General features: G+C 39.7%; 1 protein-coding gene across 7 annotated transcripts in view; it reads left to right on the top strand.

Annotated features, from left to right (window-relative positions):
• Positions 1-27,830, top strand: part of msrb3 (methionine sulfoxide reductase B3) — a 132,136-nt gene that overhangs the window by 16,190 nt on the left and 88,116 nt on the right. For 2 of the 7 annotated variants that reach the window (XM_073059587.1, XM_073059583.1), the window contains exons 2-3: positions 11,091-11,447; positions 12,371-12,513. The exons of 2 other annotated variants lie outside the window; for them this stretch is intronic. In XM_073059587.1, coding sequence (XP_072915688.1) covers positions 12,402-12,513 — 112 coding nt within the window. In that variant the 5' untranslated portion in view covers positions 11,091-11,447; positions 12,371-12,401. Of the gene's footprint in view, positions 1-11,090; positions 11,448-12,370; positions 12,514-13,248; positions 13,376-27,830 lie in introns of all 7 variants that reach the window. 3 more of the 7 variants (XM_073059589.1, XM_073059586.1, XM_073059584.1) reach the window with 2 other exon arrangements.

Raw genomic sequence — 27,830 nt, 5'->3', positions numbered from 1 at the left:
ACCAGCAGATCTGCACTGAATGCCTGCCGAGCTCTGCTAAGGTTTCCAGCATCTGCAGATTTTCTTGTCTTTCTGCTAAGATTTTCCTGGCTGCTCTCTGTTTCTATGGAACTGACACTTTTGTGGCAATTTTTATGACTGAGGAAAAAAGTTAAGTGGAGTTGCAATTATTTGTGTTTATTGTTCCATTCCTTGTGTACTTTCAGAATATAAAACAGTAGAGCACAGAAACAGACCCTTTGGCCCACTGTGTCTGTGCCAACCATGATACCAATCTAAACTAATCCCATATGCCTGAACATGGTCTGTCTAAATGTCTCTTAAAAATTGCTTTCATGTTTGTTTCTAAAACTTCCCTTTGCAGTGCATTCAAGGCACCAACCACACTGTTTGCCATTAAAAAAAAATCTGCCTTGCATATCTCCTTTAAACATTCTCCCTGTCAGTTGGAGTAGTACTGAAATGAGATGGTGTCAAACACTAGCTGTCCAGTTTTTGACGTTTTCACCCCCCCCCCCCCCCCCGAGGGAAAAAATATCTATTCTATCTATGTCTCTAATTTTATATACTTTTATCAGGTTGCCCCTTAGCCTTTGACGCTCTAGAGAAAATAACCCAAGTTTGTCTAATCTCTCCTTATCACTAATATTTTCCAATGTAGGCATCATCCTGGTGAAACTTCCCTGTGCCTCTCCATAGCCTCCACATTCTTCCTGTAGTATGCTAACCAGATCTGAGTGTAATATTTAAAATGTGGTCTAACTAAATTTCTATACACCTGCATTTTATATGCAGCAATTTTAAAGTTCAAAGTTTAAATGTATTATCAAAGTACATATATGTTACCATATACAACCTTGAGATTCATTTTCTTGCAGATATATTCAATAAATCTATAGAATAGTAGAAGGCATATGGTGCATTGGAAAAAGGCATATAGTGCATTTGCCTTCATCAATCATGGGATTGAGTTTAGGAGCCAAGAGGTTATGTTGCAGCTATATAGGACCCTGGTCAGTACTTGGAGTACTGTGCTCAGTTCTGGTCACCTCACTACAGGAAGGATGTGGAAGCCATAGAAAGGGTGCAGAGGAGATTTACAAGGATGTTGCCTGGATTGGAGAGCATGCCTTTTGAGAATAGGTTGAGTGAACTCGGCCTTTTCTCCTTGGATCGACGGAGGATGAGAGGTGACCTGATAGAAGTGTATAAGATGATGAGAGGCATTGATCGTGTGGACAGTCAGAGGCTTTTTCCCAGGGCTGAAATGGTTGCCACAAGAGGGCATAGTTTTAAGGTGCTTGGAAGTAGGTACAGAGGAAATGTCAGGGGTAAGTTTTTTACGCAGAGTGGTGAGTGCGTGGAATGGGCTGCCGGCAACGGTGGTGGAGGCAGAAAGGATAGGGTCTTTTAAGAGACTCCTGAAAGGCTACATGGAGCTTAGAAAAATAGAGGGCTATGGGTAAGGACATGTTCGGCACAGCTTTGTGGGCCGAAGGACCTATATTGAGCTGTAGGTTTTCTATGGTTCTAATAATTACCATCCCAGAATCAATGAAAGACTGTACCAACTTGGGCATTCAAGCAGTGTGCAAAAGACAACAAACTAAGCAAATACAAAATGAAATGAATAATAATAAATTAGCAATAAATATTTGTTTTAAACTTCTAGCCGTTTTCAGACTTGGATCTTTAATCACTAACTCCTTCAGCATGTCAGGATAGGTCTGACAAATGGTAAATCTGGAAGCATAGCTTTTTTTTGGTAAGAATTTCCTCAGCAAGAACATTCTGAAGAGTAAGGCTAAGGTGTATGTGGGACAATAGCATAACTTAAAGTGAATGGCAAATGAAGGTCCATACCTGGCTTGTGGTCAACTTTGTTTGATATTGAGACAGGATCTATTGGTTTCCTGGGGTATATGACGAATAAACTTCTCGAGCTTCCAGCTTGGTACAGATAATGACTTTAACCAACATTTCAATGACAAATTCTGCCATCTTCATTAGGGATGATACCTAGGTACGTCTAGTCCAGTGGTATATATACCCCCATTGTCTGTTCCTCCTGATTGGTTAGTCCTCAATCAATCAGATTTTTGCTGTCCCTCCTTGTTTACAATAGAATTCCAGTTCTTACTTGGAGACCTTCATCTTAGTTAAAGTTCTTATTCCCTAGTCTTTTCACGAGGGCTTCCTTCACTGAGTTGTCCCAAAAGCCGAAGATAACCTGGGACTCAGGACAACTGGCGTTTACAGTGTTCCCTGTGAATGCGGAGCGGATCGGGCGCACGGTGGAAACCCGCGTCAAGGAGCGTAGATGTATATTTTTGGGTTGCCTGGAGAAATCAACAGTAGTAGAGCTTTGTATTCTCAGTGGCCGTAGGATTGACTTCAATGGCACAGAACAACTGTGCCACGTCAATGGCTTTTGGGACCACCTGGTAAAGGAATTAATTGAACTAAGACGAAAGAATAGGAATTTTAACAAAGATGAAGGCCTCACTCCAAGTAAGAACTGAAATTCGATTGTAAACAAGGTGGAACTGTGGAATCCTGATTTGGTTGAAGACTAACCAGTCAGGAGGAACAGACGGCTGGGGTATCTGTACCATCGGACTTGTACCATCCTTGATGAAGATGGCAGAGTATATCTTCAAAACGTCGGTTAAAATCAATATATGTACATGGCTAGAAGCCAGAGAAGAGTTAGTCTATTCATTCGTTTGATATTATTATTTATTCTGTTAATGGTTAAGTCTGTTAGAATCTATCTTTTTCCCTATTTGGAACTGAATTAGCATAATTTAGTATTTGGGACCCTTTTAGATAAAAAAAATGTTATGACTCTAAGTGCCTCTGGTTGAATACAATCATGGGAATTTGTATGGAAATAAGGGATGCTGAGGTAGTTTTTGCAAATGTAATTTCTAAATTATTAGTATTTTTACAGTTGTAAAATGAAAAATCACTTTGGTAAAGCAATATGACAGTTTCTTCAGCAGATAGACTGTATTTATAATGAGGGGATCTTTCTACAATAATCATCTACCTTTCAATTCCATACACAAATTTTGATCTTAAGATTTTTGATTATTCAGGAATGCCTTTCATAGAATATTAGTCATTGAGAAGACAGCATGGAAATGAGTTATTCAGCCAAGCAACTCTGCTGACCATCATCTGTTCATTTGCACCAATCATACAGAATTCCCATTTTTTACTCCCCACTTCCTCAACATCTTCCTTCAGACTCTCCCACTCACCTACACACCAGGGGAGATTACAGTGGAATAGGAAGGAAGTGGTGCATCCGGAGGAAACTTGCAGGTTTTCAGAGAGATCGTGCAAATGCCAAAGTATATTCATGTGAGGTCAAGACTGAAGCTGGGTCTCTGCCAGCTGCACACTGTGCTGCTCTCAATGATGAATTCTTCCTTTATTATTATCAAAATTAACAAAAAGTAATGGCAAATATATCTTCCTGTTCTTGAAACTTAAGATGAGCATGAGAGATTTGGGTCACGTTGGGTTGGTTCTAAGTTTGAAGTACATTTATTATCGAAGTATCTATACTTGAGATTCATCTCTTTGCAGGCTGCCACAAAACAAAAGAAACACAGTAGAGCCCCTTTAAAAAGTCACACAACCAACCAACACTCCGAATGTGTGAAAAAAACCGAATTGTGCAAACAATTGTTTGCAACAAGCTGTTGTGCAAACAGCTTCCTGTAGAAGTAGTAGAGGCCAGTTCAATTGTGTCATTTAAGGTAAAATTGGATAGGTATATGGACAGGAAAGGAGTGGAGGGTTATGGACTGAGTGCGGGTAGGTGGGACTAGGAGAGATTAAGAGTTCGGCACGGACTAGGAGGGCCAGAATGGCCTGTTTCCGTGCTGTGATTGTTATATGGTTAATAAAAGAGTAAACAAGTAACATAGAGAACATTAACTGCAGATTCCCCGAAAGTGAGTCCACAACCACAGAGGCAGTTCAGCGCTGAGGTGGGGGAATCTGGTCCAGGAGCCTGACAGCTGCAGGCCACAACCACGGAGGCAGTTCAGCGCTGAGGTGGGTGAAGCTGGTCCAGGAGCCTGACAGCTGCAGGCCACAACCACGGAGGCAGTTCAGCGCTGAGGTGGGGGAGCTGGTCCAGGAGCCTGACAGCTGCAGGCCACAACCACGGAGGCAGTTCAGCGCTGAGGTGGGTGAAGCTGGTCCAGGAGCCTGACAGCTGCAGGCCACAACCACGGAGGCAGTTCAGCGCTGAGGTGGGTGAAGCTGGTCCAGGAGCCTGACAGCTGCAGGCCACAACCACGGAGGCAGTTCAGCGCTGGGGTGGGTCAACGGCACTCACAGATAAGGATAAATTAATTCTGATATACGATGGCCAGTGTGAACTCTTCCTACTTTGGGGCGGGGAAGAGGTTGGATGATTATGCTGGAACAATGGTTGGGACTAATAAGAGAGTTAATAAGACTTGTTTTTGCTGATAGGAACAGAACCCGTTCAGCTCTAAAAGACATTTGCTGAATTAATGGTAACAAAATCCATTTCAGTAATGGAAACCCCAGCTGCATCATCCAAGTCAAACCATGAGAAAAGCTGGCATGGAGGTTCATGGGAAGAAGTAATATTTTTCAGCTTTTGACTTCTGCGGCAGATTCAAAGAGTTGTGTGGGAGAAGGAAAGTCAAACAGCAATTCCTGAGAGAATTGAAAGACAGGGCCTTCAGAGTTGACAGTCCAGGATTAGAATAGCACAGCAGAACTTTGAAAGCCAGTAAAATGAGCGCTGGGCTGGTTGAGGCCAGAGGAAGCAAAGCTGCTTATGAGGATTTTGGATTTTGCATTTTGGAGCTAGGGTGGGTAGAAATATTTGTCAGAGTGTGAGTAAATTTAGCGTTGATCTGAGTAGGGATCTGAAGCACAGCTATGAACTCTATCTTCAGCTTGAGAATGTGATCTGTCTGCTAAGTTTGGAGAAGATCATATGATATAGGAACAGAATTGGGACACTCTGCCCATCGAGTATGCTGTGCCATTTGATCGTGGCTGATCCATTTCCCTCTAAGTGGACATCCCTCTATTCTGAGGCTGTAACCTCTGGTCCTAGACTCCCGGACTATAGGAAGTGTCCTCTCCACATCCCATCCACTCTATCAAGGCCTTTCAATATTCGACAGGTTTCAGTGAGATCCTCCCCTTATTTTTCTGAATTCCAGTGGGTATAGGCCAAGAGCCTTTCATTCCCAGATTTTTATGAACCCTCTCCAATGTTAGCACATCCTTTCTTAAATAAGGGGCCCAAATTTGCTCAAAACACTCCAATTGAGGCCTCATCAGTGCCTTATAAAGCCTCAGCAGTACATCCTTGTCCTCTCGAAATGAATGCTAACATTTCATTTGCCTTCCTCATCACCAACTCAACCTGCAAGTTATTCTTCAGGGAATCCTGCACAAGGACTCCTAAGTCCCTTTGTACCTCAGAATTTTGAATTTTCTCCCTGTTTAGAAAATAGTCTATGCTTTTATTTCATCTACATCAGTGGATGTTGTGTACCTAGATTTTCAGAAGTCCTTCTGCAACCTATCTGCTTCTTCAGTACTACCTGCCCCTCTACCCATCTTCAGATCATCCACAAATTTGGCCACAAAGCCATCAATTCCAACATCCTTCCAACATTCTTTTCAATTGAAATTAAAAAGAAGCAGCTCCAACACAGACCCACGTGGAACACCGGTCGTCTTCGCAGCCAATCAGAAAATGCTCCCTTTATTCCCACCCTTTGCTTCCTGCCAATCAGCCAATGCTCTATCCATGCTACTATCTTTCCTGTGCTCTTGTCTTGTTAAGCAGCCTCATGTGCAGCACCTTGTCAAAGACCTTCTGAAAATCTAGGAAAACAACATCCACCAATTCTCCTATCCTGTTTGTCATTTCCTCAAAGAATTCCAACAGATTTGCTAGGCAAGATGTTCCTTTAAGGAAACCAGGTGACTTTGGCTTATTTTATCAGGTGTCTCCAAGTACCTCAACCTCATTCTTAACAATCGACTCCAACATCTTCCCAAGCACTGAGATCAAGCTAACTAGTCTATAATTTCTTCTGCCTCCCTCCTTTCTGGAAGAATGGAGTGACATTTGCAATTTTCCAGTCCTCCAGAACCATGCCAGAATCTATTGTTCCCTGAAAGATTATTTCTAATGCCTCCACAATATCTTCAGCTGGCTCTTTCAGAGCCCATCTGGTCCAGGTGACTTAGCTACCTTTAGACCTTTCAGCTTCCTAAGCATCTTCCCCTTAGTAATAACAACTGCACTTATTTCTGTCCCCTGACACTCTTGAACTTCTGGCATACTGCTGGTACCTTCCACAGTGAAGACTGATGCAAAATACTTATTCATTTCATCCGTCAATACCTTGTCCACCGTTTCTACATCTATAGCGCTACAGCGTCATTTTCCAGCAGTCTGATATCTACTCTCACCTCTCTTACTCTTTTGGGATCCTCTTTGATATTATTGACTAGATTACCTTCACATTTCATCTTTTCCTTCGTTATGGCTTTTTAGTTGCCTTCTGTCCGTTTTTAAAAGCATTGCAATCCTCTAACTGCTCCCACTAATTTTGCTTTCGTATGTGCAGTCTCTTTTGCTTTTATGTTGGCATTGTCTTCCCTTGTCAGCCAAGGTTGTGTCATTATTCCTTTAGAATACTACTTCTTTGGGAAGTATTTATGAGAGGGTTCATCCGCCCTTTGACAGGTCTTGTTTCTCATCCTGCAGATGTCTAGCCACCGTCCTCACCAGGCAAGCCCGGTGGGGGTGCCGGTTTAGTCACCGAGCACCCGACCATGCGACAGGTAGTACCGGGTTACATGGTACCAGCAGCACTCAGACAAGTGACCTGACAAGAATACTACTACTTCTTTGGGAAGTATCTATGTTGCGCCGTCCGAATTGCTCCCAGAGACTCCAGCCATTGCTGTTCTGCCATCATCCCTGCTAGTGTCCCCTTCCAATCAATTTTGACCACCTCCTCTCTCATGCCTCTGTAATTCCTTTACTCCATTATAATACTAATAATCTGACATTAGCTCTCTTTAAATTACAGGGTGAATTCTATTATATTATGATCACTGACTCCTAAGGGTTCCTTTACCTTAAGCTCCCTAATTAAATCCAGTTTATCACATAACACCTAATCCAGAACAGCTGATCACTTAGTCGGCTCAACCACAAGCTGCCCTAAAAAGTGATAGACATTTTACAAATTCAGCAAATCAGCACTAACCTCATTTTCCCAATCTACCTGCATATTGTAACATTGTACTTTTGACATGCGTTTTTTATCTCCTGTTGAAATTTGTAGTCCACATCCTGGAGAAGAGTCCTAATATGGGCACTGAGATCCCGATTTAATGCTCTCACGGTGTCTGGACCTTGTTTTAATCGGGCATTGTGGACACCAGAATTTGTTGTTGATTCATTTCGTCTCATGATTGTTGCAGCCCAGGGCAGATTGAGCAAAACAAAAGCTACAGGGAGCTAGTAACAAATATTCTCTGCTCTTCTGTGACTGAATAATACCACTTCTCTGGATGATTTATGCACTTTGTTGCCTCTTTCTGCCAGTTATTTCAGACGTGCCTCTGACTTCACCCATTGTACAATTGCAGGGTGTGCAGTATTTGTATAATTAATGAAAATGAGCTCAGTAATACTTAATTTAGGTGGCAGGATGGAGATGCGTCTCTAAAACAGGAGGTATCATCCTTTCTGCTAGCCTGCAGGTCACCCGTGGGCAAGGTGTAGCACAAGCTTAGCACCCCCAATCATCATCCCTGACGAAGATGGCGGAGTTGGTTATTGAAGCGCCAGTTATAATCAATACCTGTACCTGTAAATTATTTAGTTCAGTTTTTTACATGCTCATGGTTGCATGGCCAAACACCTGAGTAATTACATTGTCAAGTTTGCTGATGACGTGACAGTGGGGGGCTCATTCCCAACAATGATGAGACAGCCTACAGAGGAAGTGGAAGAGCTTGAGGACCTGTGCCAGACAAATAACCTCTTCATCAATATCACCAAGATGAAGGAGATGGTTATTGACTTAAGGAGAGTTCACACCGTTCATGCCTTCTTACATCGGTAGCACAGCAGCGGAAACTGAGTAGTTTCAAGCTCCTGGGAGTGCACACCTTGCACAAACTCTCATGGTCCCAGAACACATCCCACACAATCAAGAAACTTCACCTACATCGCTACTTTCTGAGAAGGCTGAAGAGAGCTGGACTTGATACGTTTTACACTGGAGAGCATTCCAACATGCTGCGTCACTATGGTACAGAAACTGCACTGTGGCAGACAGGAAGGCTGTACAATGAGTAGTCAAAACTGCCCAATGCATCACCATCACCAGTCTATCGTCATCAATGACATAAATGCAGAACGGTGCTGGGAAAAGGCCAGCATTGTCATGAAGGATCCCACCCATCCTGCTCATGGACTAATTGTCCCACTCCCATCAGGGAGGAGGCTATGTAGCAACCACACCAGGGCCAACAGACTCAAAAGCAATTACTTTCCTAAGCAGTGAGGCTGATCAACACTGCCCCCCACTACACTCCCCCAATACTAATTTATCATTTCCTACCAGTCACCTTAAGTACAGACACTCTTGTACCTAGTGTCACTTTACAGACAATCACCCTTCCCATCCTGGAAACTCTGTTCAATCTCCTGCCATCTGATAGGAGATACAGAAACATCTTAGCCAAGAAATTAAGACTGGAAAACAGCTTCTTCCCGAGGGGTTTTGTGCAGCTGAATAATGCTGCACTCTGGCTTGCCAATGGCCTTTGAGTGTTATAGACTATTGAAATCATGTGTTGCATGTAAATATGGGATTTAAAAAAAAATTAAGCTGTCCTGCATGCATTGTAAATACAGTCGGTCCTCCTTATCCGCGGGGGATTGGTTCTGGGACCCCCCGTGGATACCAAAAAACATGGATGCTGAAGTCCCCTATATAAAATGGCGTAGCATTTGCATATAACCTACGCACATCCTCCCGTATACTTTAAGTCATCTCCATATTACTTATAATACCTAATACACTTATTTGCTGTTTAGGAGCCATTTTTTCACAGAAACAAAGCGACCGAACGAGACCTGAGGCGAACAATGCTCAAACAATGAGTACTGGAGAGAGAACTCACAGGTTTTCCTGATCCGCGGTTGGTTGAATCCGTGCATGCAGAACCCGCGGATAATGAGGGCCGACTATCTGTTTTGCACGGACTGGAGTAGCACTGCAATCTTGTTCCCTTGACCAATGACAACGAAGTTCTGTACTTTTCTAATCAATCTATGTATATAAGCTCTCTTATGTATTTACATTTATTGTATTCTTATTGGGTTTCTTTTTGTGTTGCATGAGATCTGGAGTAACAATTATTTCATTCTCCTTTACACTTGTGTACAGGAAATAACAGTAAATAATCTTGAATGTCTCCTGGGCATCTGGGTAATTTCGAACTATTAAAATTCCCCATGTTTCACAGCAGCCGAAACTGTTCTGGCTAACAGAGTTTTTAGGGCAGTTCCAGAGGCTGTTCCTCCTCAGCTGCAGCATGGGCCATACTGCTGCTGGCATAGGTGCTTCAGACTGGAAAAGTGCATCCTGATCAGGTACGATGCGAGTGTAGGAAAGCCATGGGACTACACTGGATCAGAAACAGAGTCAACAATATTTGGCCTTGTATTTTTAGAACCTTGCATTAACAAACGGGTGGCACGGTGGAGAGACGTCTCGACCGAAGGAGGTGTAAGATGCTCCTTCCTTTGGCTGGACTGCAGGTCACCCTTGGCAAGATGTATCACCTGCTTGGCCTCCCACCTCGATCAGGGTCACATGAAGCCATGGGAGCAGGTGGTGGATGATTGTATGAGCAGCCGGTGCATCTCAAGTCCTGGTTATGCAAACACTGATGTCAGGCACGCCATCTCTGAGGAGTATTGATAATGGCTGGGGTCACCCATCTTGTAAAGACACTGCTCAGAAGAAGGCAATGGCAAACCATTTCTGTAGAACGATTTGTCAAGAACATTCATGGTCATGGAAAGACCATGATTGCCCACATTGTAAACATAATGAACAAATGGACATCCACAAAAGTTACTGGATGTAAACTTTCTGAAGAAGAAGTCACATTGAATGAAGTTTTACCTTAAAATCTGTGAGTGTTTTTGCAACAGAAGAGACCACAGAAATGTATTCAGAAACAAAAAAGGAAATGTTGCAAGTCTAATAAAAATAGAAAATGCTACAGATACTCAGCAAATTAGCACCATCTGCGGAAATGGAAATGGAGTCAATGTTTCAGACTGATGATCAGAACTCGTATTTCTGATGAAGTAGTTTTTAAGTTATGAGGCACTTCGATAGGCTGAATAATTGTATGAAATTGGAGAAGTTGTTAGTTTGGGATGGAAAATGGGATGAAGGTGGCCCTTCAGTCTGTCTTGAGAAAGAGAGACAGAGGAAGGAAAGATGTTAGAACTTGGGAGAAATGTATTTTCTTCGAGTTTTATTGGAGCAGTGAATGCCATAGGGAATGGGACTGAGACCATTGCAACTTTCAAGGGAAGAATGGAGAAATATTTGGATGTGTGACAAAATATGATCATTTGGGAATGTGACAAAAGCCAGATGTGAAACTTTTACATACATTGGCTGATTTCCCATGGCATTTTTCGTGCTGGTTTGAAAGTTTTGTTCTTATTTCAGGAGAGGCATATTTGTGGTATAAAATAGAATCATTATTAAGTTAGATGCATTTTAAATGCTAGCTTGAAAAGAAATAAATGAATTAAAATTGTTTCCATATGGACATACAATTTAAAAATTGAAATTAAATTTATTTAATGAATTGGAAAAATTACATTAAATTGTATATAAAGGACATGCATTATTATACTTTGGAAATTAAAGGAATGCTCATTTGAAATGAATTTAAATGAAATGTATGAACAATAGCTACATACTGTATAATTTAGAATAATTTGCAGAATTTGGTAGTTCATTTTCAGAATTTGTCTGAAGCATTGACACAAGCACATATATCATAAATTTGAAAAGCCGGGAGAGGAATCCAATTTGAAGGGCAGGGGAGAATGGCTACTCCAGGTGTCACAATCAGATATGAATAGGCTTGTGGTGGCCGCCTGTAACAATCCTTGGGGACCGCCGCTTGGCCGTATGCAGACCTGGATTTCCTGAACACAGCTGGTCTACTTCCAGCAAGCCAGTTCAGTAAAGGAGGGATCAAACAGACAACAGGCCCCCTTATTGCATGAGGAAACTGGCTAACACAGATCCAGACTCCAAACTGAACCTTTGCACAGCGACCCCTCGAGGCAGTGGTTACTCCTAATGGTGAGTGTAATCAGGCTCTTGATAGTGAGGGGCAGCATAATTTAGCCTTGTCTTGCCTTAACCTGCTGTTCACACACAGGATTGTGAGCGAGATGCGTGGCTGATTTTCATTCCCCTGCCCCACACATAGCTTGGAGCCAATGCTATTCAGTTGAAGCACTGCTGACCGTGTTGCCTAATGCATGCTACTTTGCACAGTAAATCTGTGAGTTAATCTGCTGGCAATTATGTAGTGAAAATTGGCAGTCCTTCAATTAATCCTTCCAGCTGCCCATGTTATTCACAAAAATATCAATAATAAAGCCATGTACAGTCAGAAGGAAATAAGTCTTTGAAAACACAATCACCTTAACAGGATAATTTGTAGAGTGTAAATCTATTTATGTTACTAATGAAATTTGCACAAAAAGTAACTATTTGGAAATATAGTGGATTCTGGTTAATTGGGACGGTCACTATTTGGAACAACTCTTTACCTGTATTTTATTTTATTGAGAGGTACAGTGCTAAAGAGGCACTAACAGCCCTTCGAGCCATGAACTCTAGCCTAATTACTCAGTTAAACAGTAGTTTGTCTTTTTTATACCATTTTAGCCATTTCCATGAAAACGTGGATAATTAGGGCAGCCGCTTAATTGGGCCAAAACATCCTGGTCCCATTGTGTCCCAATTAACTGGAATCCACTGTATTAAGACATATGCAGAAGTAAACTCCTGCAGGGTGACCTTTCCTGCTTGATTCTACCAGTAGATGGCAGCTGTTTCACTAGCTGCATGAGCTTTGCATTAAACATAAATCACCCAGTTCAACTATGCTGGAACCCTAGTACTGGGGCACACTGCCTTTTAATTAGAAAATACATCCTTGTTCTTTGCCTGACCTGCAGAGTGACATCACTGCCTCTCTTCCTGTTGCACTGTAGCTGCCTGACCCAGAGGCTTGACACAAGCCAGATGGCTTCGATTGGTAGGCGCACAGGCTGCCTGGTACTGCAATTGATGATACCGAATAGGACGCCCTTTTATGATCAGCTGCGGAGACTGAGTAAGAATGCAGTTCTGCTAGGTAATTGGACATCACTGAACACTTCCATTTTCATTGCAGGCTCTGCAAAAAGTTACAAGAATAATTTCATCTACTGAAGCTTTCTGATTAATTTTTTATTTGTTATTTCTGTTGGTTAATAATGAATGGACTTCCCACAGTGTAATCTCAATCTATGCCCCTTTGGTTCAGCAGCACACAGTCGTTTTGAAGTTGACATGTTTACTTTTATTTAATGGCTCGTTGAGACTGTTCGTTGTGACACTTAATTTTGTTTCCTTTTTCTCTCCTTGTAAAAACAGGAAAAATTATTTTGGCTTTGCAATAAGTCACTTTTAAGATGTCAAAGTTAACATAAGCATATTTCTTTCAGACACACTCCAGAATAACTGCTCACTGTATAAATCATTGTTTTGTTCTTCAGAAGGTGCTGGTACTCCTGAAATGCTTTTGCTGCTCGTCTGTGAAAGCACCATAAGCAACATTACTTTGAAGATGTATTTGCCTATGAATGATCCTTATTCATTTTTGCTGCCAATTTACAACTCGATCCAAAGTCAAACATAAGGAATAAACATCATTTACATGGAAAAATACATTCATCTTGAGTCAGATGAAAGAAAACTAGTGGTTTGACTCCAAATTACGTGTTTAGGTTCTAAAAATGTCGGAATTTTCAGAATGTTATTTTACATAACCTGCATGCAGTTGGCATTTTGACATTTAACATGATTTTCTTTTTGTTTCCCTACTTAGCTGTTGTTCCCTGCTTCTTGCCTCTTGTTTCTTGGTGGAAGTGTCCCAGTGATGTCCGCATTCAACCTGCTGCATTTGGTGACAAAGAGCCAGCCAGTAGCCCTTCGTGCTTGTGGGCTTCCCTCAGGTTGAATGTGTGCTGCATGCTGTGTGTCTTGCAAATTTTGGGTGCCATTAGCAAGAAAAAAAATAATGGGGGAGTAGGTGACTGCTGCAGAAAATCCTAGCTGACTCTAGTGACACTGACCCTCATTTTGTTTTAGAAGAGTTTGTCTTTGAAGGCAGAAGTCAGCAATAAATCATTGCTTTAAGTGTACACATTGTCCCCATTTAAAAAAAAATCCAAAGTAACATTTTCCAGCAACCCCTAGTCTATATATTATCTAGCAGATGCTAGGACAGCTCACAGATCCTGAGAAAATTTAATTATCATCATCTTTGCTACTTGAGATGCTTTTCCCAATCTTGACGGCATCTTGATAGTGTTACCATTCTCATTTTAAAGAGTGTTGAATGACATTTTAATTCATGCATTGAGATTCCATAATGTGAATGGCATTAACAATTGCATTGATACAAGTATGTAGGTTAAAATATAAAGTTACGGTTGTAAAAGTTAGCTCAAGCTTTGAGCTCCAGAGAGGTAACTTATACACAGTACAAAACATTTTTCAATTTAACCGACCTGAGGAAATTAAAGTACCAGATTTGTTTTATGTTTTTATTCACTATCAGTAACTATACTGAAATCATTGCCAACTTAAAACTCAACAAAACTAAGTACTGCTGACAATAATACATGGTGATGGTAAATCCTCCTCAAGTTAACTGATCGCCACCAACATTGTTCCAATTTTGGTTTTCATTTAGGGGTGTCATCGCAACAATTCCTGTGATTTGCATAAAATAATATTTAAAATGCACAGCTTTACATGGTGCTGGTAATACTTTTAAAAATTCTGAGAAGCCTGTTTCAATTCTGTTTGTGTGTGTGTGTGTGTGTGTGCCACACACAAAAGAACAGGTTCAGCTTTAATCTTCATTTGTACACATGCTATTTGTCATGTAGCAGCTCAGAAATTATTCATTGGGGGAATTTGATGTAATCAAAAGTACATGTGAACAGCTTCAGTTTGAATAACAAAGAAATTGTGATTGTTTTTTAAAAAAATGCATACTAAAAATGGAAATGCGTGCCAGTACCAAAATTATTTTGAAGAATTAGAATATTACAGACGTTGAAAATCTGAAAGAAAAGCTGGAAGCATTCAGCAGGTCAGACAGTATCTGGGGAGACAGCAGACGAGACGGTTTGTGAACGTGTCCTCTCAAAGAGGAAACAAAATATGTGTGTTCTCACTTAAAATGGCAGGCAGAGGAAAAAAACCGAGTTTAAAAAAACCTATTAGTACAGCCCACTAATTTGGAGGAATGCACACATGCACAAAACACATTCAAAATTAGACACTTTGTGGTTAAGGATGTTGCTTGATACAGACCAATCAGGCTGCAACCTGGAGATATTATTCCCATCCATAATCCTGTGGCAGAGGCTAGTTAATATTCTAAATGTGATCTAATTATCTCATTTTCTATGGCGAACTTCACTTTAAAGCATCTCCCAACCCTGAATAGTGTATCTCTCCAAAGCAGCACTGACAAAGTAATCTCCTTGTGACACAAGTAGAAAGGCAAACTCAGCAGTTAACTATGAAAAACTAGCAATTACCTAGAATGGGGTTGTTTGGTGTATGCATGACTCCTTTTTATGCACTTAAAACAAGACCGTGTGAAATATTGAATTCCAAGAATTTTGAAAATCCTTCACTGTTATTCCCCTGGCAACTGGCTGAAACCTTGCTAACTCTGCTATAAATAGGCCTTTTTTCTGATTCAATGGTTCAATGGTTTCATTTAATATACAGTATACAACCTGAAATTCTTACTCTCTGCAGACACCCATGAAATAGAAGAAAACTCCCAAAGAGTAAATGACAGAAAAACATTAGTTTATGTTTAAGTATCTGTATAACCAGGCATGGGGAGATCTTTGATACAGAGACAATTTCCATTTGGGGAGGGGGGAAAAGTGGAAGTCGTTGATATCGCTTTATACCTCGGATTCCCAACCTGGGATCTGTGTACCCTTCAGTTAATGATAGGTGTCTATGGCATAAAAAAGTTCGGGAACCCTTGCTTTAAACTAATGTACAGTATGTTCTGAACCAGGGAAATTCCTTGATACCTGTCTAACTTTGATTTGACATTGGTGCTTCCATCATAGTCAAAGTGTGATACAACATGGATACAAGTTCTTCTGCTCAATAAATCTGTGGTGCCTGTCCAGCCGGTACCAAATGCCTGCATTCGGCCCACATCCCTCTAAGCCTCAGCTCCATACCTCGCAAATGATGCTATTATGCTTACATCAGCCACTTCCTTTTTGTCACTTAATTCCACATGCTCACCAGTCTCTGTGTAGAAAAAATTGCCCCTTAAGGTTCATTTTTAAATCTTTCCTCTCTCTCCCTAAATCTATGCTCCCTAGTTTTGGACTCTCTTACCTTTGGAAAAAGACTGTTACTGTCCACCTTATCTATATTGTAATTGTAAATATTTCTGTAAGGTTACCCCTCAGTCTCCTACATTCCAAGTAATAAAAATCTAGCCTGGCCAACCTCTCCTTTATAACATACCCTCTAGTCCTGACAACATCCTCATGAATTTTTTTCAAATTACATTTATTATCAAAGTATGCATGCAGTATACAACCCTGAGGTTTGTCTTCCCCACAGACAGCCATGAAGCTAAGAAAACCATGGAACCAGTTCAGGGAAGAACATCAACACTCTCTCACACACAAAAAATGGTCAAAAGGCATCATAAAAAGAGCAAAAAACACAGAATATAGAACGCAAAACTGAAAGGGTCCAGGCATATTCAGTTCAGCTCTCTTTTCAGTTTAGCCACATCTTTCCTATAACAGGGGGACCAAAACTGAACAGAGTACATAAGTCCGGTCTCACCTACAACTGCGACATAATGTACCAACTCCTATGCTCAGCACCCTGACTGATCACTCCAAAAGTGGAGGTCTAGGAACTATTTGATACTGAGGACCTGCTGATTGGTCAGTTACCAAGACTCTAGGTCATGCTTATGTAAGTTGCAAGAGCTGCTGGGTGGCCAGACTTGACATCCTGATGCTGCTTATGTAATTAAGAACTTATAAAAGTAATTCCCGTTTCACTTTCACGGGTCTTTTCCATCCCTTCACCAGTAGAACTTTTTGGAATGGGGATAGATCATTATATTTAAAGCATTCATTAAATATGATCTTTCTTTGTAATTTTGGAGGGGGAGGTGGTTGTTCAATTTACTTCTGTCTTTTCCAAAAGCACTAATGTTGTTGGAGTCAGTTTCCAGGATCACTGTCCTTCACTGATGCCTCCAAGGGGCTGTTCTTCATGTTAAATCTGGACAGTAAGATGCTTGACTTTGAAACCAGCACAGCTGATCCAGATTATGGTTTCATTTAAGGGCCATGAATTTACCAGTAAGGATTACTAAATGGCAATCTCAAGGTGGAACCCAATTTCCTGACCCTCTCCCCTCCTCCCACCCAGGGGATATTAAGGCTAATTATCGTAGCCACTGCTGATGCTCCAGGACTGGAAATTGAACCCAAGACATTTCTGAATCTTTTATTCAGCAAACCGCTGGCTTACCCAACTGATGCATCAAGGGAACTACTATGCTGTGCTTTAATGCTCATGGGTGCAGTGACCTATATATTATCATAAATGGCAGCAATACTGAGGTTTGCTTATACAATCAACTCTTAACCCAGTGGCTATCACATTACAAACAGTACAGTAACTAAGTTAACTCCAAACTTCATATTATCTTCTGCATTCCTTCGCTGTAATCACAGCTTCTAATTAAGGCAGTATTATTGTCCATTGCTGGTATATAATGCATTCCAGGGCCTTACTTTCCAATCTCATTATTATTGAAAAATGGTATCCCACGGAATACCATGCTGTAGTTTTTACATTTAACTGATTTAAGCAAAAAAATTTTGATCCTGTCACACTTCAGCAAAATCCAGCAGATGGCGCATGTGATTATACTCAGTAAATGGGATTGAATTCAGAAATATTAGCTGAGTTGTTTGGGGCATTTATCAGAATTGTGCATTGCACAGTAAATATAAAATAATAAATGTATTAGAATAAGCTCCAGTGACAAATTGCAGCACTGAAATGATTTGGAATATCATATCCATTCAACTACTCCCAATAATTTATCTACAGAATTTTATTTTCTCATTTGAGCTTTGTTGTAAGAGATGCTATTTTCGATCATAATCACCCTAACAGTATTTGAATTAGATTTTTTTGGTATCCATGTACAAGTCACGCCTTGAGGTGAGGGAGATGAATGATCAATATGACTAAATTATTATGATACAAAACACATTCTTAGGAAGGAAAGTCGTGCTTTACAAGATTTTTGGCTGTGTGTTGTAGCCCATAATAGCAAAAGTACATCCATCAGTACTCGAAAATGAGCGAGAACCATTAATGTTCCAGCATGGTACTTTCAGTGTTGGAATCCATAATAGGCTGCTACAAGGAGGCTCACTGCCTTGATCTGTACTACTCAGAGGAGTTCAGTGAACACTGTAAAGTTATTTAGAGGATTTTCTACAGTAGTCTACCCCTCCTTTAAATGCAAGTGCTGCATAATTTGCTTTTCCTATTTATTATGCTTTGCTTTATAATTATCTCCAGTCATTTGCTAAATGATTTACTGCTTTGAAATTCTGCTATTTAACTGCATGCTGCTACTCGGAGCACCCATTTCCTTGTATATAATACTGCATATAGAAGTTAATATGATTAGTGGTCTGTGGTTGGGGATTGGAGAAAAGGCAAAGTAACTTATTCATAAAATCGTTTGATAACCAAAACTTTGCCTTTTTTATTTTTATTAACATTATAAGTTGAATTCTTTTCATTGTTAATACTAGGTAAATAGCAGGCACATATAAATTTTCTTCAAAGATGTTTCTTATTAGAATTTTCAAAATCCCAACCTTTATCTAAACAATCAACTTCCTGTTACCTCGCATTTGTCTGGATAGTTTGGCATTATATTGTAAACACAAGTCAATGGGCACATGAACTACTGCACAGTAAAAAAATGGTATGGATACTTTGCAGTTCATGATGTTAAAACTATTGCAATTAGTGGTCAACCTTTTCCAAATATTGAATCTGCAATTTTTTTTCTCTGTTTAATCTTCTGAAATTAAATTCTTTAGAAATATTTAAATCCTCTAATATAGAAGCTATTTTCGCTTTTAATTGCAAAGAATAAGGCCCTTCAAAGTGGTTTTCTATTGTGAAAACCTTCATCTCAATCTGCAGATGCAATCTTGTTGAAGAAGGCTATTGCTGCTTAATGGTTCTTTGAAAGTAGCAAATGATCCTGTGTTTCCTCTGCAAACTGTGTCCACCTTTGAAGCTGCTTTACACAACTGTTCACTGAAGTGTATTGCCTTGAAACTTTCTCAATGGTTTTAACCAAAGAACTGTTTGCTTTTTTGAGATTTTTATGGCTTCTATTCTTAATAAGGTTTCATACAGTTGGAGAAAGTGTAATGTGTTTATTTAAAATAGTTCAGGAAAGATACAAAAGGCTTGGTGTTGGATATGTAAGGCAAAATCATTCTATATACAGTTAACTAAAATGTAATAAACAATTGTAGTCAATAATCTTTGAAATATATCTTTAATAAATGTCTTGAAACAATTGAACATTTAGTTTTTCTTAACTTGCACAAGGTGATGATTATCTTCCTTGCCCATTGCACCTTGCACCCAGGTAAGTTCAGGAGGGTGGAATTTTCGGAAAAACCCAAAGAGTTTCATTGGTCTTTTGTGATCATTCCAATAAATTGTTTAACATAATCATTCCTGTGCTCATAACAAAACTTCAGTTCTTAAATAAAATCAAATTTTGTCAGTATTTTACTAATTAAGGGGGGGGGAAACCTTGGTTAACCTTGTTATTGACCCAGTGCTATTGGAATGAATAAAAAGGAAATGGGCTTTAGGTGATTGACAAGGTAATCTGCTTCTTATTTATGAAAATATGTAAAAATACTTGACCATAAGCAAAAAAAATCCGTCTTTATCTGTATATGAACCAAGAACCAAATGACTTTACTTAGGCCAGGCATTTAGAATGCTGTGTGCAGATTTGACTCTAGACAGTTTCAAACTTTTATGTTACACTGTGACTAAAAAAGCAGTGTTGTTAGAATGGCAAGGTCTGTTTTTCTTTATATAACCCAAATGGCCTGTTTTTTCTTTGCTCTACTCTCACATCCCCTCCCCCACCCCCAACAGGTTTTCAATTTCTTTGTAGGACTGTTAAATTAGCAGAATAGAACTTCTGAGTATTCTCTACTCGAAACTGATATAGGGATTATGGAATATATTGCTTCATATTAGTATGGATAGAGGGCTTACTTATCTGTAAGTTTAAATAAATAAGATGTAAATGAAGTTATCAAAAAGTTAATAAATTAAGGCTAATTGGATTCCTTTAGACAGTCTAATTCTTTCTTGTACAGCCAATCCACAAGGGTTTAGCCAAGGAGAAAGTTGTATTTATATGTTTAAAATTCTAAAATGTTGAAGAAATTTTGCTAATTAGAAACTGATGTCTTCAAATGTCTCAACACATTTAAGGCACAACATGAAGCGCATTCTGCCAAAGTTGTGTGAATATTCATTCATTTGGTCTTGTAAGACTAACAAAGAAACCAAGAATGAAATCTTTATTCCTTTTTAAATAAGACTGCCCCTAGCTAAGATATATGACAGTGCTCTTTCAAAGCCTGTTATTGAAATGAAGTTCTGTCATATACTGTAGTTCATGCAAAAGTTAGTTTGAGCAGCAGTCACATCAAAAGCATTCGTACAAAATTTAGAGTGCATTTTAAGCCCACTTTTCCAGTGAGACTTCAATGATCTCAACTTCAAAATCAAAATTTATAAAACAAATCTTTTATTATGGTCAATGAATATTTCAGAGCTTAGTCAATGTTGAACAATGTGACTTTTAAAAAAAAAATCAAAATGCGAGTCAACATTCCTTAAATGAGTTGCCAGTAACTGTGTTTGGAGCAGTTTTTATGAATACTTTGTAGTAATGACTCAAGGTAAAAGTAGAAAAGCATTCAATGTTAGGAAATTGCAATCCAATACCATGTAATTTAAACCTGCAGTTGCTTCTCTTGCGGTAAATGACATACAGATGGGCAACTCTGGTTCTTGTAGTTTGTGTGCACAATTGGCCTTTTTATACAAGTACACATTTCTAAGTAACAAAAGTATTATTTGACACAGTTTTATTTTTGTACACCTTTCCCTTTTTTTTTACACATGTTTTTCTGAGGCTAATTTAGTGCAAACTGCCTCTTGTCACACAATTTGTGCACATTAAACTTTTGAAAAAAAATAAAGTGAGAAGAAAATAATGTAGATTTGCTCATGCTTACTTTCTGATTTTACTCGTGATTATTTTCCCAGTCCCTTTTGAGAAGGCAAAATTTCTTATTTGATATGGTACATTGGGCAATCCAATATCTCAAAAAAGCTCTGGCATTTTTTATGTAGGAACATAGTTATCGAACTATCGGATTGTAGCGGTCGTCACAACTGAGCTGGATTATTATATATGCACATCAGTTTGTGAGAAGGGATGGGAATTCTGCTGTTTCTCTTTGGCTCTCCTTTGAGGTATTCAGACCAATTGCAGCACCCTGTGCAGCCTTGCTCAACTAAGCAAACAACACATTCCAGGCATCAACTCTGAGATTTAATTGATCAGTGTGTTTTAGTAGCAAATTAAATCATGTATGCATTCACTAATCTATCCAGTAGACCATTTTCATTAGATTGAGTTTTGGGATATTATTATTGGCTGACAACATCTGGGTTATTTCACAATTATAATAATAGAAACCTGAGACTGTTTGATCAGATGATTGTTAATTGGGTATGTTCAGAATTTCATTGGGAAATGTATTAAATTGTGTAGTACCAACATTAAAAATATGGAAAATTTAGGGAAGGCGCATGATTAAATGCTGAAATAATCACTTTATTACAATGCCATCATCTACAGGGTACAGAAATATGAAATATCAGAATTGGCTACGGAGAAGAAATATGTCTAGGTGACCTTTTGTGCTGATGAGTCATAGTTGAGTAATTCTGATGCTCTTCATTTTGCTGTGCAATTATCGTGTCTATTACCTTCTGAAACATAATAGGTTAAGTTATCAGATAACAAACTATGTAATCCTACCGTGTTTAACTCATTGTGTCTGTTAATCCCATACTGGGATCTTGACAACTTCTGGTAATGGGACTGTCTCAAAAAGCAGATATTTAAAGAAGTTTTTGGGTTCGTCAAGTTATTATTGGCACAATTTTGTGTCATTTAGAAAGTATTGTAAGCGCTAAATTGAAACAAATGCAAAACAGTTTATATAAAACTTCTGTTTTCCTCATTCTTGTTCCCATTTTGTTTACTTATGTCCTTCAAGTGTGCATTATGCATCTGAAGCTGTTTTTCAGTTTAGGAATGCTGTAGGATTGTGTAGGAATTAGAGTTGGAAAGTGGACGGACATGGAGAGGCAAGGTGACTGGAAAATATCCTAAAAGGAATAAAACAAGGAAGAATGTATATTGGAAAGATGATACTCAGATACTCAAATCAACCTCACTACCACTTCCCTTTTTCATGTTCTATAACTTTTCAGGCTGGCATCTGGTGCTGGTTGAGCAGAAGGTTTTTCTGATTAAATATTGCAAAGACTGTAACCATTATCTGGTTCCTAGTAACAATCTCTACCTCCTAAAGAGTGATTTCATATCTACTCTCAGATAATTCTCTGAAATGTAACCAGACATTGGTGTCACATCTGTGTCACCACTAAGGTTGCCTGGACCATTTCTGTTCTATTGGTGGGTCTTCAGATGGCTGTAAAGATCCACATAGTCAGATGAAGTGTGGGCAAAAGTAGGTGGTGGCTACAGACAGACATACTTTATTGATCCCAAGGGAAATTGGGTTTCGCTCCTGTCGTACCAACCAAGAACAGTGTAGAAATACAGCAATATAAAACCATAAATAATTAAATAATAATAAGTAAATTATTCCAAGTGGAAATAAGGCCTTTTGGTTGATGGGTCTCTCTTCCACTTGTTCTTGACAGCACTGCGGAGGTCCTTCTTGTGTGGCACAGCTTCCACTTTCCTTCGTTCTTTGCTCATGTGAAGTGTCTGTGCTTCTTTGTTGGTGCTTGCTTGATCATTCCTGTATTTAATTGCTCCAAAACTAGGTAACCTTGCCTTCGCCTGTCAAGGCTCTGGGTTCTGGCATTACTTCTCATGTCCACCCTTTTGTCCTTTTATGAGGTTCGTCGAAAGAACTTTGTTCATTCTTTTCTGCTATCTTCAATGGCCCAGCGTCAGAATCTGCTTGGTAGTGCCACTTGATGAACAAGCCTGTTTAAAATCTTGGTGTGTGGAACTGATACTGTATTTCTGCCCTGTTGTATTTACGGATACGAATGAGAAGAGGTGTCTAGGGATAGATTTTTTTTTAAGAATTCAGAGGTAAAGGTGCAGGAGTGAGAAGAGAAATATTTGCAGATGATACTTAGTCAATGATCAGATAAAAATGACACTGTTCTTTGCCAGACAAATGGCAAGCAAATAGTTGTTCCTTCCTGAAGAAACAAAGTGCTTGATTCCAAAGTCAGTTTGATGAATACTGCTGGAAGAAAAATGAATTTTGGATTTGACTCTTGACTATGGATCAACATGAATATTTTTCAAATTTCTTCTTTCAACTTTGAATATCATCAAAAAAAAATTTAAAATGGACTTTTATGTATGCCACCAACATTACCAAGTTTAAAAAATATTACTGAGGACAATGAACCCATGCAAACTGCCTCAGTAGTTTGCCCCTCTTTTTTGCACTACTTATTTCATTAATTTTTATATATACTTACTGTAATTTACTCTTTTTATTGCCATGTATTGGCAATGTTCTGCTGCCGCATAACAACATATTTCACGATATATGCGGGTAATATTAAACATGATTCTAATTCTGTAGTATCACACTGCCTTCCCATTATTGAGCCTTAACTTTAAGCCAGAAGTTCAATTGTTAATGCACCAGCATGTGCTGCTGTGAACTTGAATAGAATTAATTATTCTTCTGTTGCTCAATGATTTTCTTAGCAGTGGATTGAAAGAGACACGTTAGCCTAAAAGTTTGAGGGCCTTTCCCATTCCTCCTGGTAGCTTATGGTACAGAAAATGTCAAGAGAAAAGCTGTGAAGGCAAAAACTGTGACTCAGTTATGAAATAAAATACTTATAAATTTGATTTATCATCCTCTCTTATGTTTAAGAGGTAGGTAAGAAATTTTGTTCCATCCAGGTGTTGAAACAAGTGCAGCTCTAAAGAAGTGTTTCTGATGAATAAACGTATTGAATGAATGTATCTGATTTACTCTCATTTTGAGGATAAATTAATGTAGTGTTTATTTTGCGGATGATGAAGATTTAGTTAGTTATAAGCAATGTGGGCTTTGAAAGTAGGCCAAAGTGAATAGAATCATTTCTGTATTCCAGTTTATCTTGTGTTTTCTACTTCAGCAACATGATGCTTTGTATAATACGTTAATTGAAATTATAGAAAACCTACAGCACAATACAGGCCCTTCAGCCCACAAAGTTGTGCTAAACATGTCCCTACCTTAGAACTACCTAGGCTTTACCCATAACCCTCTATTTTTCTAAGCTCCATGTAGCCATCCAAGAGTCTCTTAAAAGATCCTATTGTTTCCACTTCCACCACCGCTGCTGGCAGTCCATTCCATGCACTCACCACTCTCTGCGTTTTAAAAAAAAACAACAACAACTTAACCCTGACATCTCCTTTGTACCTACTTCCAAGATTATGTCAATAGAAATCATGCCATTTAATTGCATTAAGATTTCAAGATTTGTAACTGACTTTTTCGGTTAGGATTCTATAATACTGGGTTTGTGCTTTTTAAAGTAGCTTGTGATGGTATATGACTTTCTAAATTTAGGTTTCCTTTAGAGTAGTTCAAAGCTTTCCATCTCTACTTTTTACTGATCAGTGCAGTAGTATTCACCAACTCTTCCTGTTTGCCACTAAGTTTGTTTTGTGCAATGTCAGGCGTGTCTACAGAACATAGCGCCAATGACAAGCACTGAAATTGCGCCCCTGTCTAAACATCTGACACCCATCTTTTAGATAACTTTACCATAATATCAGCTCAAAAATACAAGTCAAGCTCGTTAATCTTTTAATTAACAAATTATGGCACTACATGAAAATTATAACTGCACCTTCCTTGCTTTCACTGATGCAAATTGGTCTATGATGTGATCAAAGTCAGCTTTTTCACTTTCTTTTCTTTCTACACTCAACAGAGCAAGATCACAGAGTCTGCCTTAACCCATGGAGGCTCTCAAATATGAAAGTATTAGTTTTAACTTGCTGAATGATCTCTCACAGCTGGCGATGGAAACTGTGATGGTTAGCATTATCTGAATAGCAATGCAAAGATTGGGGAAGATGCTCTCATCTCCATACTGAACAATAACTTCAAGAAGCTATTCAGGTCTTGATATTTTCATGTTGACCTGCCTTGATAGCAACATTCTGAATCCAAAATTTCTTCATATAGCTGCTGTCCATCAACATCAAAGAGCTGTACAATGCGCCCAAATTTTCGCACTTCTTCTTTAGGTCATTACTGTTGGCACCATAACACAGTCCCTCGACATTGAAGAGGAACCCAAATTTGGCGTCAGTGTCATGCAAACGAGCGAACCTTTCGTCCATTTCTCTGTGAAGACGGTCGAGTGTTCCCTTCATGACTCTTTCCATTTCCTCCTTAGCTGTTAACCCAGCGTGTCTCGAGTTCTCATCAGCCATTCGTTTCTTTCGTCTCTGATGTCTTTCAACTTCAGTATTTCATTCTTGACAGAGACCGACTCCTCCTTAGTGTGACTCACTGACCAACACTTCTCTTTCATCATAAAAATGATCTTGGAGGGCTTTCAAATCCAGGGCAGCATTGTGGAAGTTCATGCTAGGATCCTGCAGCCTCTTTTGAATACAGTCAATGCAAATGAGTACTTTGTTCCAAAATCCTAGCAAAATCATAAAATCGTAACTCAACATGCGGTTGTACTGCTGCCTTGTGTCACTTCTTGTTTCACTGGTCTTGTTCTCATTATCTATCATGTCCTGGAGAACTTGAAGAATCTCCTCAAGGTACTAATTGACGGGCTTCACTGCTTCTGTCCTTGCACTCCACCTGGTTTCGGACTCTGACTTAACAACCACAGGCACGGTGTTTTTGAGTTTTTCCCAGCACTGTGTTGAACGAGAGAAAAACACATAGAGAGCTTCGATGGTTCCGAAAAACGTGACCATCATGGTATCCTGCTTGGCTGCATGTACACCCACCAAGCTGAGTGAGTGATTGTCGCAATTCACAAACACTGCCAGGTTTTTTCTCACTTATTCTCTGATGAGAACCGCTTCAGTGTCCAGCCGTCACAGCAGCGTTGTCATAGCACTGTGACTGACAATTTTGTAGCTCAATATCGTCCTTCTCTAGCTGTTTCAAGATGTCTTCCACCAAGCTCTCAGCATCCTTCTGGCTTATCTGGATAAAACCAAGGAAGGACTCTCTAACACGGACTGTTTTCCTCTCAAAATCAACTTCCACATACCTCACTACTTCTGACATCTGGTCACAGTGTGCCTGATCCGGAGTTGAGTCGAACATGAGACCATAGTACTTGGCTTTACGAATGCTTCTCAGTAAACTCTGGCGAACAGTGGATGCCATCATGTGGATGAATTCATTCTGGACACCCGGTGAAAGATAAGACATGAATCCAGGTTGACTTTCCAAATGAATGAGGTGTTCTTTTATGACAGGGTCAAAGATGGCCGGTAGTTTCAGTAAGCCAAGTAAATTTCCCACATTGGAGTCATCATCTAGCTGAAGTGACTCCCTGTGTCCTCGCAAAGCCAGGTTCTGAGTCGCAAGGAAATTTATGCAGTGAAGGATTCTCGTCAAGATATCACGCCACTTCTGCTTTTCCTTCTCAATCTGTGACTGAAATCCAGTGTCAATAACTCCTCTGTTTCCAGCTAAATTTCTTTCCACTGTGAGAAGCATTCCGAATGATTCTTGGTATTTTCATGAACACTAATCCTTTTAGGTTCTTTCCACTTCCGTCACTTTCCTGCTCCAATGAGGATTGATAGTCTGACCAGGAATAGAGAAGACAACAGTTACAAAATGCAGACTTTTTAGAAGGGGAATAGACCAGCCATGAGCAAGTCACTTCCTCACCACGACCATTTCCCAATTTCCTCTTGAACCAAGTTTTGTTCATTGAGGGGTTATTTGTTGGTAGGAAAGGCCTCTCACTGTTCTGGAAATACTTTGAACCCAGCTTTATTATTTCTGTTCTCAATGCTTCAGGCAGAATTGCTTTTCCAGTATCCTTGTCGAACTTCAGAAGTCCAATATCATGCTGTTCAATCACTTCTGGTATGACAGTTCGAGGCTCTTTGACACCATCCAGTTCACTAGGTTCAGTGTCGTCAGGTAAAATCTCGTCAATAAACTCAACATCACCTCCACCACCATCGTCTTCCCCTCTTGTCATGTCCATGTTCTCTCTGGCAGCCTCACTCTTAATCTCGTCATACTCGGATTTATCTGACTTGACTTCCTCCTCGGCTTGTGACACACTTGTACTTGATCCACCTTCGGATTCTAACAAACTTGTAGCAGGCACAGGTGACTCCATGGAATGCGTCGAATGACTTGTTCCGGGCTTTTCAAAGAAGGGCATGAAGAACTTGCTCAACTTCTTGGCTTCCTCCGCCTCCAACTTTCGTCTCTTCCGTCCTTCAGCTCTGCTTTCCTTCTTCTTCGTGAAGAAACGTTTCATGGTCTTCTTACACAATGCTCTGAAATAAGGCCATCCTAGTGCTTCTCACCCATGATAATCAAAGACAGATCTTACATCTGAAGAAAATTCTTTTTTCACTGTCCGAGGATGGCTTGTCTGACTTTAATAGAAACTGCTCAGTGGCGCCCAGGGCACGTGCCATACCTGCCATACCTTAGATACGCCACTGTGCAATGTACAGTATTTGAATTGAGGGGCAAGTTTTTCCACAGAGGTTTACAGTAAGTGGAACAAGCTACCAGAAGTAGTGGCAGAGGCGGATACAATTACAGCATTTTAGATGCTATTTCGACAGGTTCATGGATGGGAAAAGTTTAGAGGACTGTGGGTCAAATGCAGGCCGGTTGAACTCACTCAGGAAGGTACATTGTTTGGCATGAACAACTTGGCCCAATTTCATGTTTCCATTCTTCACAACTCTGGCAACGCAGGCAAAGATTA

The sequence above is a fragment of the Hemitrygon akajei genome, chromosome 10 (assembly GCF_048418815.1).
Source record: "Hemitrygon akajei chromosome 10, sHemAka1.3, whole genome shotgun sequence".
NCBI classification, from domain to species: Eukaryota; Metazoa; Chordata; class Chondrichthyes; order Myliobatiformes; family Dasyatidae; genus Hemitrygon; species Hemitrygon akajei.
The sequence above is the reverse complement of the archived record's forward strand: the minus strand, read 5'-3'. Positions and strand labels throughout refer to the sequence as shown.